The 11,167-nt window shown below is 34.1% G+C and overlaps 1 protein-coding gene across 1 annotated transcript in view; it reads left to right on the plus strand.

Moving 5' to 3' along the window:
* The window catches only part of LOC107725145 (tenascin-like), a 99,609-nt gene that overhangs the window by 56,005 nt on the left and 32,437 nt on the right, over positions 1–11,167 (plus strand). The window contains 7 exon segments of the mRNA XM_016534307.1: positions 1,744–2,013; positions 2,122–2,307; positions 2,739–2,828; positions 3,691–3,954; positions 5,705–6,097; positions 8,208–8,639; positions 10,286–10,561. Coding sequence (XP_016389793.1) covers positions 1,744–2,013; positions 2,122–2,307; positions 2,739–2,828; positions 3,691–3,954; positions 5,705–6,097; positions 8,208–8,639; positions 10,286–10,561 — 1,911 coding nt within the window.

An 11,167-nucleotide genomic window follows, 5' to 3' on the forward strand; every position in this document is an offset into this window, starting at 1 on the left:
ATTATCTTTTCTTGTAAAACGTGACAACAAGATCGCGAATTCGAAAGTAAAAGTGAAAGCGTCCAAAGTCCAGCTTATAACACTGTAAAAAAAATATATATTTTTTTTAAATTTACGGTAAAAACCGGCAGCTGTGGTTGCCGGAATTTTACCGTAAAAAATACGGTAGCAACGTTTTTCCAATACATGTAATGTTTAATACAGTTTTTCACCGTATATAGTAGGTGAATTTACCATTAACCATTTAACAGGTTTTTACTGTAGCATTTTTACAGTCTTTTACCGTTAAATTCACAGTCATTTTTTACAGTGCACAGCAAAAGAGTAATTCCCGTTCACAAAATTTAAATCACAAATAATACTGATGAAAAAGAACGGGTTGAATGTTGAACACTCGTTACCATATAACTATAAACTATGATAAAAGTTCATCAGCATGCATTGATTAATCCCATGTTGTAGCAAAAAAAAGAAAAATGCGACCAAATGATGTTCTTCTGTGACTAACTGGGAAAGTTAGTCGCAAAAGAGCGACCAGTGGAAAGAATAAGTCTAGAGCCCTGATTTGCATAAAACAAGACCAAACAATCTTCATATTAGGTATTTTTAAGGATGATTATTGGTGCTCCATTATTAATATTGGTTCATATTATTATCAATGTTGAAAAACAGTTCTTAATCACTGTTTAATATCAGTCTTAATATCAGTGCTTAATATTTTTGTAAAAAACATGATGCATTTTTTTTCAGGATTCTTTGATGAATACAAAAAGTTAGAAGAAACAGCATTTATTGGAAATAGAAATCTTTTGCTACATTATAAATGTCTTTACTGTCACTTTTAATCAGTTTAATGTATCCTTGCTGAATAAAAGTATGAATTATTTTTTCTCCAAACATTTGAATGGTAGTGTATTATAGTTTCCACAAAATTATTAAGCAGCAAAAAACATTTTCAACATTGATAATACTACAATTACTATATATACTGTATATATATATATATATATATATATAATTGAATATATGTTAATATATATTTTTTTAATATACTTATAGGTCCAATTTGCTCTTTTTCTTCCTTGCAATATTGCATTAGGTTCAACTATCTGATTTTAGTCCTAGAAGCTTTCACAGACAGTAAATATATTACAGTTGGCTTGTGTTCAGGTGCAGTTTCAGTTTGCAACTTAACTTGCTTTGCTTAAGGAAAAGAAAGTAGTATTTGCAGTGTGGAAACTCATTTTTGCATCAGCCTGAGCTCATGTTGTCTAATGACATTAACACAGAGGGATGATTAGATTGATTCCATACAGTTTTTTTGCCATTGCTTTTGCATGTAGTTCTATTGCACCCACTGAGTACTCTATTTTACATGGGGAAAAAAACAAGAATAGAAAGCTCATACAATAATAGCTTAACACTGACAAACTGATGAGCAACATTTGATTAAAAAAAAACAAGCTATTTTGACCTTGCAGTCACAGCAGAATCAATTATACATCTTCCTATGACCCAAATGAATACTGTGCCATGTATACACTTTATTTTAAGGTGTCCTTGTTACAGTGTAATTATGCATTTAAGTACTGAGTAATATTCATTAACTGCATGTACTTACTATATGGTTAGGATTAGGGTTACTTGTAACGTGTAACAAGGACACCTTAAAATAAAGTGTTACCCACTATTTTAACTGAATATAATTATCAGTTTAACCATACATCACTCCTCTTGCTGCAGGAATCGATTCTCCAGGGCAGCTTGACGTTGGCGATGTGACAGACCGGTCTGCAGTGATCTCCTGGTCCAGACCCCTGGCTGAGGTGGACGGGTTCAGGGTATCGTACGGGCCGAGCACAGACCCGTTAGTCCATCGAGATGTCGACCTCCCGGCCACACACACGCAGTACAGCCTAGAAGACCTGAAACCAGACACTGAATACAGAGTGTCTCTCAGTTCAAAGAGGGGAGATGTGACCAGCGAGCCCATCTTTGAGAGTTTCACCACAGGTATGAAAGCTTACAGACTAAATATATATAGTTTGCTGAGAGTTTCTCACAAAGATGAACTCAAAGCAGTGTTTTAAGGATGCTGTGATGGTTTTCTGTGTGTCTCAGGTCTGGATGCCCCCACTGACCTCAAAGCTGTTGATCAGACTGACAGCAGCATCACACTGGAATGGAAAAACAGCCGCTCATCCATCGACGGATACCGTATCAAATACGGCCCGATCGCAGGAGGTGCCCATGGTGAAGACATGTTCCCTAGAAGAGCTGGAGATACGACATGGGCCACGATTACAGGTAAAACCAAGACAAAAAAAAGGTTAAGAATTGTACTTTATTTGCTAGTTGCAGTGCAAAAAATGACTTCTTCCTCAGTATTTCTGTCTTGTTTTCAAGTACAAATATCTTGCATTTATGCATTTATGCAAGATGCATTTATTTTGGAAGTAAAATTACTTGAGCTATTAAGTCTTGTTTTCTAAAAAAATCTATATTTATATCCAGGACATTTCTTTAAGAAGGTGCACTTTGTTTGCAGATGTGCTTGTAATGCGTGCAACTACTTAAACAAAAAATCCTCTGATTTACATTCTATTAAAAGAAACTCACATAAGACGTGAAAATATTCACATAGAGATGTAATACAGAAATGTTCCCCTCGTTCCCTGCTTGAAAATGCATCAGTTTAGTGTTTCATCTGCTGGATTAACGGATTTTGTGTGCCGTAGGCCTGAAGCCTGGAACGGAGTACGGCATTGGAGTCACAGCCGTTCAGAACGAAAGAGAGAGTGAGCCAGTGACCACCAACGCACTGACCGGTGAGATCAACTCTCTTTTTATCAGCTACAGACGCTAACTGTGTCAAAGTTTGGGATCACTGTGTTTCTTTTGTTGTTGTTGTTTTAAAGACGTTATGGGATGCATTAAATTGATCAAAAATGACAGTAAATGCATTTATATTACCAAAGGTATAATATTACCAAAGACTTCTATTTCAAATAAATGTTGTTCCTTTGAATTTTCTGTACATACAATTATTTTTAGTATTGATAATAATCATAAATGTTTCTTGAGAAACAATTCAGCATATTAGAATGATTTCTGAAGGATCATGTGACACTGAAGACTGGAGTAATGATGCTGAAAATTCAGCTTTGATCACAGGAATAAATTACATTTTAAAATGTATTAAATTATTATTAAATAAATACATATTAGTAATAATATTTCACTATATGTTTGATCAAATAAATGCATCCTAGGTGAACACACTGCAAAACAATTTAGATACAGATTTAGATTTTAGATTTAGATTTTGACTTAATCAAAATGACTGAATGATAATTTAATAATTTATTTTTATTTTATTTTCAGTCCATAATAATCATCTTTCAAAAATGGTGGTGTGCATCACTCTTTATATAAGTTCATGCTGTTTTTTTCTTATGAAGATGCCTACTAAAAGTTAAAGTAAGAACAATAACATGAATATAACTGTATTTTGAAGGAGATAATTTACCCAGATATGACTTTCTAAACCAGTATGACTGTTAAAACTTTTTTTTTTTTTTTTTTGGAGCTTGACAAAATATATACCGTTCTCTTGAATGCCGACGCCATCACAGTTTCCTGGCATGAATGTGGCTTTTGTGCTGTCATTTTGAACCTCCACCCACACAGATCTGGATCCGCCACGCGACCTGGAAGTGCGAGACTCCACCGAAACCACCCTGGAACTGGTCTGGAAGAGGCCCAGGGCCAAGATCTCCACCTACAGGCTAGCGTTTGTCTCTGCCGACGGCCGTCGGGAAGAAGTCGAGCTGCCTGCTACTGCAACCGCCTACACCCTGAGCGGCTTGAGCCCTGGCATGCGCTACACCGTCACCCTCGTGGCAGAACGTGGGCGGAGGAGAAGTGCTCCTGCCACCGTCACCGCCTCCACAGGTGAGCGATTCCTAGTGTAAAGCTGATTTTGTTTGCTTTTGTCCAACATGATAATGTCAATGTTCTGTTTTCAGGTGTGGACAACAAAGATTGTGTTGTGAAATTGATCATAACTAACTCTTATATGCATTTTTTCCCTAAATATCTATTTAAAATCATCAGTTTAAGACCTGAAACATACTCTATGCAAGAACGTGAATACAAACACTTCTATTTGCGTTTGATTTGTATGGCTTTATGCTCCAAAATCTGTCAGAATGCAGTTCGTTCTGCACTGCGATGCATGTGTGTGTTGCATTCTCAACATGAATGAATTGCATATTGCAAAAAATGTTTTCATTTGTTTTCTCTACTTGGTGAGCAAATTGTCTGAAATCGGCATGTTTATACAGTACATCTTATTTTTAATGTACTGTAAGAGTGCAAGGTTTTTTGTGTTTCAGCCACTTATTTTAGCTGGACAAAAACCAGTGCATTCACAGGAAATTGCTTATAGCATTTAAAAATAAGTTGGATAAAAGTATAAAATATAAGGAAACTGTATTGTCATCGCCAGTGCAATGCATAAGCACGTTAAAGCATGTTAAATGAAAAAACTCCTCACCCTCAGGCCATCCAGGATGTGGATGAGTTTGTTTCTTCATCAGAACAGATTTGGAGTAGCATTACATCACTCACCAATGGATGCTCTGCAGTGAATGGGTGCCGTCAGAATGAGAGTCCAAACAGCTGATAAAAACATCACAATAATCCACATCTATCCATAATATTGGTTTCTCCAGTGAAAAGGGCATCTCATTTGAACCAGGAGACAAATATGCACAGATCGAGCACCATTTACAAGTGGAAACAGTCCAAGATATTTCTAAACAAATAGGTCGGTGGATTTTGATGTGAGAGGAAAACCGGGGATGCACTTTTTCACTGGAGGAAGCATCATTATGGATTATGTACATTTTGGCCAGAGGTGACATTTGAAGTTAAAAATGCCTTGATGGATATTTTCTTACAAACATGTAGCTTTTCACTTCACAAGATGTTAACTGATGGACTGGATTACTTGTGGATTATTGTGATGTTTTTATCAGTTGTTTGGACTCTCATTCTGACGGCACCCATTCACTGCAGAGCATCCATTGGTGAGCAAGTGATGCAATGATAAATTACACCAGATCTGTTCCGATGAACAAACAAACTCATCTACATCCTGGATGGCCTGAGGGTGAGGACATTGTCATTTAACATGCTTTAACATGTGCAGGCCTGATGGTGAGTACATTTTCAGCAAATGTTTATTTTTGGGTGAACTATTAGTAGGTTCAACAGATCTGCATACTTGTAGTGCATTGGCCAAGTATTCACATCTGCGTTTGTGCACTTGAGTAAAGTATGTTTCTGGTCTTAATTTATGACACTGTGTCCAAACCAGCTGCAACACCATAAAGGACGGAAGCTCTTTTATGTAAATCTGAGTTTCTGGAAAGCCCCACCCACAATGCAATCTCATTGGTCAAAAGTATGTATGTTAAACATCAAGTATGTCCCAATTAGCTGTAATTGTGTGGATTTTCAGTTTCAGGAAACTTAATCTGTTGCACCTGGTAAGGGAACAGTGTGAGGCTTTTTGCTGATAAACCAAGCAAACCATCTAGAAGATGCTATTCGATCATAATTGGTCTTGAATGAAGGGATTTGCACGTGCTATCATGTCGTTTCCCAAGTGTCATATGTTTTTGTCTTTTTCTTGTAGCATCTTTCACTTTTTATCTAGCGAACACATTTCCTGAGCTCGGTTCAGCCAAAGGCACCGATGACAATGTCATTAGCTTTGTGTCTCTCGACAACTCAGAGATCCCATTCTCTGGGAGCGGATACAAGGATCCCACTGGCACCTTGACTGTGTCTAATGTCACATCCGAAGGATTTGATCTTGCGTGGGAGTCAAATAAACACATTGGCTATGATAGTTACACTGTAGAACTTAAAGATTTCTCAGGGAAATGGAAGGAGGAGGTTCATCTCCATGGGGAGGTGAATGACACTAAAATCCGTGGCCTAAAGGCTTCCACTGAGTACCAAGTAAGGCTATATGGAATATCCAATAACCAAAGATCTTCACTACTAGAAGCAGTTGCAGTTACAGGTATAAACTTTCTTTTGGGTTTCACGTCATCTGTTTGATTTAGAGCCATTGCAACTTTAAGATATGTACTGTAAAATGTTTTTTTGTGAAACTCATAGGTTTAAGAATGGAATGACACAAGTTTTGCATGACATACAATATGCAACTGCTCCCATTTGTCATATGGTAGAGCACAAAGACGTGCATGATGATGCATCAGGATATGGATGTGTATTTGGGCTGGGTGATACAACAACAAAAAAATTGAACTTTTTAACGGTATACAATATTTAATTTTAACTATTTGTTTTGTTTTGTTTTTCAATAAGAGGAGCCATCATTTTAACAATCATTGTTAAAAATTCAAATAAACAAATTCAATTTGTTTCATGCACGAAATATTGTTTATTCATTTCTTTTTAATAAATGAATACAAGGAAGAATGGCATTTAACATTTCCAAATGTACCAGTGCATAGAAGTAAACAGCAATATTTTAAATCATATTTATTTATTAAAATATATATTTTTTTTTTACATAAATACATAAAAATGTCATGCAGGAACTTCCATGACTTCCCTGAGACAAATATTGATTGATTGATTGATTGATTGATTGATTGATTATTTTAAGTAATATTTACTACAATATTTAAATAAATGTTTAACTTTTAACCAAACATTTTAATGCCTAAAAATTACATACATATAGCCTACTATATAAAAATGCCATGCAGAGGCTTCTTGACTTCCATAAGTCATATTGGTTCAGGCATTGAACTTTAAGGCTGTTTTTGCTATTGAGATATTTTATATATTTTTTTGCTTCTTTTTTTCCAGTATTTTATATTTTTACTTAATTAATGTGAATATATTGTGAATATTTAGCATATCACCCAGTCTAGTGCATATAGCTGCTCATTGGCTCAGACAAGGAGATCCACAATCCACAAGTTTTTGCAGTGGTTAAAATTATTAATCCTCATAACAAACTAAACTGTGTGGTAAAAAATGCATGAAAGGCTGATAAGCACTGAATATTGTTTGTGACTTGCTAAAACTCTCAAAATCGACTTCATGCATGTCCTTTTCTCAAAACATCTTGAAGTCTGGATTATCCATCAGCCTGAAGCATCCCATGTACTTCCACTCTAGTGGACTACTTGGAAACTTCAGCAATTAATGGCTCATGGTCATTAATGTCAGATGTTTTCAGATACATGCATGTAGACTGAAATAAGCGGTAACATCATTTGCATGTGAAATGAGATATATTGCATGCAGTGTAACTCAAACCTCAGCTTACATTGAGAAACTGAGGGGCGAATTCACTAAGAAATGTTTCTTTAAATACTCACTTCACAGTGCTATTGCTATGCATTTCGTATATTTCGTATAATTTTCTTTTTGTTTTTTTCTCTCTTTGAATTTTGGCGTACAATATGACAAATGCCAGTGTTATTTTAATATCAGTGAGATAATATTAGCCTAGTTTTTATTTTATATTTTAAATTAGTATTTATTTTTGTATGTTACGTTTTCATTTTAATTTTCGTCAAAGTTATTGTAATTTGTTGTGTGTGTTTGTCATTTTTATTAGTTATGTTTTTTTGTCTATATAGGATCTTTTCATTTTTAATTTATAATGTGTGTGTGTGTGTGTGTGTGTGTGTGTGTGCGCGCGTGTATGTATATACATTTTAGTTTATACATATATATATTTTTTACATTTATTTTATTTCAAGTAACATATTTATTTATTTATGTATTTATTTTTATGGTTTTAGTTTTGGTTTTAGTAATAACCCTGACAGACATGAGGAAATACTCATGTTAAAGTGGTGTTTAGTGAATTCGCCCCTCATGGCACTACAGTTAGAGTATGATTAACCATCACACTATTTAAAAGCAATTATAAAATGTACTTTTGATATTTCAAAAGAAATTAATTTGCAGTTATTTATCATGCAAATCAGAAAACCACCTCCCAGGATAAACAGGAGATTAATTTTTTTTTTTTTGTGCAGTTAGTTAATGATTATTTAACTTCTTGTTTTTACAGGTAAATCTCTGCTAATTTTGTCTTGTCTTTAATCTCTGACCTTAAACACACTGAATACTTTCCTCTATAGCACCAAAGTCTACCTCTCCTGATGTTGTTGCTTTGACCTTCACAAGTGTTTCAACAACGCTACCAAGCCTCCATAAGGAGGTTCAGCCATCAGTCTCTACCTCCACTCTTTTAACAGAGGATTTTAAAGCTGAAGCCTCAGGTGATGAACTCGAGGACCCGAATCAAGGGCCTCCGGGTGACCTAAACGTCACCGATGTGAGCAGGAATAGTTTGAGGCTGTCTTGGTCAGCTCCTGATGGAGTCTTCGATAGCTTCATCGTTGAGTTGAACTCAACATCAAATAAGTCCAAAGACAGTGTTATTGAAGTGTCTGGAGAAGCCAGGCAGGTCCATGTAGATGGATTGAACCCTGACACGCTTTATGAGATTACATTGTGTGGGATGAAGGAGGGCGAGAAATCCCAACCAGTCAATGTTCACATCAAGACAGGTACATGGACATGAGCTTCAGAAACCACAGTCATCCGTCATCCACTCATTCATTCATTCAAAGTCATTCTTAAAAAGTAAAAGCTATCCCTTGGGAGCAGTTCTGCAGGCGTAAGACGGTTGGTGGAAAAATAGTGTTTTTACACTACAAACCCAAGTCCTTTTGACGTCACAGTTCGGTTTATTTGGTTAGTTTAAATGACTTTTGGGTCCACACCAAGAAACCACACCTAGTTTGCTTGAAAAATGGCTGTGGCCTTTGGTTTATGTGGACTACCATGACTATAATGAAAGCAGTCCAGTAGAACTGAAACACTGTTGATAATTGTCTAGCATTAAAAATTTTTGGGTCAGTAATATTTGTAAATTTTTTAATGCTTTCATTCAACTGGGACACATTAAATAAGTGTTATTTTTTTATATACTTTGATATACTGTTATAGTTATATACATTGATATACTCTTAATAGTTTTGTGATTATCATTTTGAATTTAGATTTTACTTGTATATTTTGTTTTAATTTTAAGTTTTGTTTTTGTATATATATATATATATAGTTTCAGTTTTTAGTTTTAGTTCATTTAGTTATTTTAGTTAATTTACTCAGTTATTTAGTACTTCAACTTAAACTGAACAAAAGTGATAAATGTTTTTATAAAAATATTGTATCTTAGTTAATGTTGTTATTTTTTAAATAATGAAAATGGAATAATTAAATTTTTTAAATATTTTTTTATTTTATTTTTTTAAATACTGAAATGATTTTTTTTTTATGGTTTTAGTTTTAGTTAACTATAATAACCCTAAAAAGTGAAAGTAAAGACATTTATAATGTTACAAAAGATTTCTATTCCAAATAAATTCTGTTCTTTTGATATTTAAATTTATCAAAGAATTCTGAAAATAAGTATCACGGTTTCCAAAAATTTTAAGCGTCCCAACTGTTTTCAACATTGATAATTATCAGAAATGTTTCTTGAGCAGCATATTAGAATGATTTGTGAAGGATCATGTGACACTAAAGACTGGAGTAATGATGCTGAAAATTCAGCTTTGCATCACAGGAATAAATGACATTTTAAAATATATTACAATAGAAAAGTTATTTCAAATTATAATATTGCATAGTATTACTGCTTTTACTGTATTTTTGATCAAATAAATGCATCCTTGATGAGCAGAAAAGACTCATTTTAAAACATTTTAAAAATCTTACCGACCCCAAACTTTTGAACTATAGTGTATATTAAACATCAAATATTGTTCAAAATGCACTTTCTCCAATCAAACCCATATTCACTTAACATTTTAGTTACTCCCCGAGATGTGATCTCAGTACCTCTAGTGCCGCAAAACACTTGCAGAATTGTTTCTGTACTTTTCATGAGAAGCCTCCCCTTGGGATTATAGCATGATACAATTAATATAATGTTTTATCTGATCATTCTGGATGATTATTTCTCAACATGAATGAACACCGTCTCTCTGTGCCTCATGTCTTTAACCATATCATTTCATTCCATCTATTAACTGTTTTATCTGTCACTACGTTACGCCAGTGGCACTGGCAAGTTCAGCTCATTTCATTATGCAAATGTAATTAATTTCAGTGACAATAACTCATGTCTGATTTCTTTGTCCGTCAGAGGAGCAGAGGCCGCAGATTGGCAGTCTGAGTGTGTCTGATGTGTCTTGGGATAGCTTCAATGTGTCCTGGACCATTGAGGATGACTCTGCCTTTGACAGTTTTGTGATTGAAGTGGCAAATGCAGCAGGTCCAGAAAGACAGGACCTTTCGGTATCTGGTGATGCACGTAGTTTATGGATGTCTGGGCTCAGTCCCGACACGTCCTATATAATTACGCTGTACGGAGTGCATCAGGGCTCGATCCTGGGATCGATCTACACTCAAGCAGCTACAGGTACCCATGCTTACTTGGATATCCCTGCTGAAAAAGAGGTGCACTTTAGCAGACTTTTAAAACAGTAATTATTATGGAAATATATTTCAGGGCAAACTGAATGTAATGTTTTCATTTTCACATTTGCATTTAGAATTTAGAATCATAGTTTAAATTGATATTAAATGCAGTTAGTTGAAGTTATATATAACTTCAACTAACTGCATTTAATATCAATTTAACTGAATAAAATAAACACTTATTAGCAGTGTCCCTATATTTCATTAATTATCATAAATATTATACTAATATTTCATATATTAACTGAATATATTTCAGAATATATATGTTACAATTATTTGCATGGTACAAAATGTTACAAATATACATTATTAATATAATGCTTCAATATGAATAATATATTTTGTATTGTTTTACATATTACATATACTCTTACACTTAATAATTATTATATGGATATTGTATTACTATAATACTTCATATTAATAATTTTACATAATAAAAATGTATTGTTATATATTTCATTTGTTTATATATGTATGCTTTTCATTTGATGCTTAGTAAAATAATTTATTATCCTAAATACATTAATTTTTTTTTTTTTTT

This window comes from Sinocyclocheilus rhinocerous, unplaced genomic scaffold (genome assembly GCF_001515625.1).
Source record: "Sinocyclocheilus rhinocerous isolate Xijiao unplaced genomic scaffold, SAMN03320098_v1.1 scaffold1295, whole genome shotgun sequence".
In the NCBI taxonomy this organism is placed as follows: Eukaryota; Metazoa; Chordata; class Actinopteri; order Cypriniformes; family Cyprinidae; genus Sinocyclocheilus; species Sinocyclocheilus rhinocerous.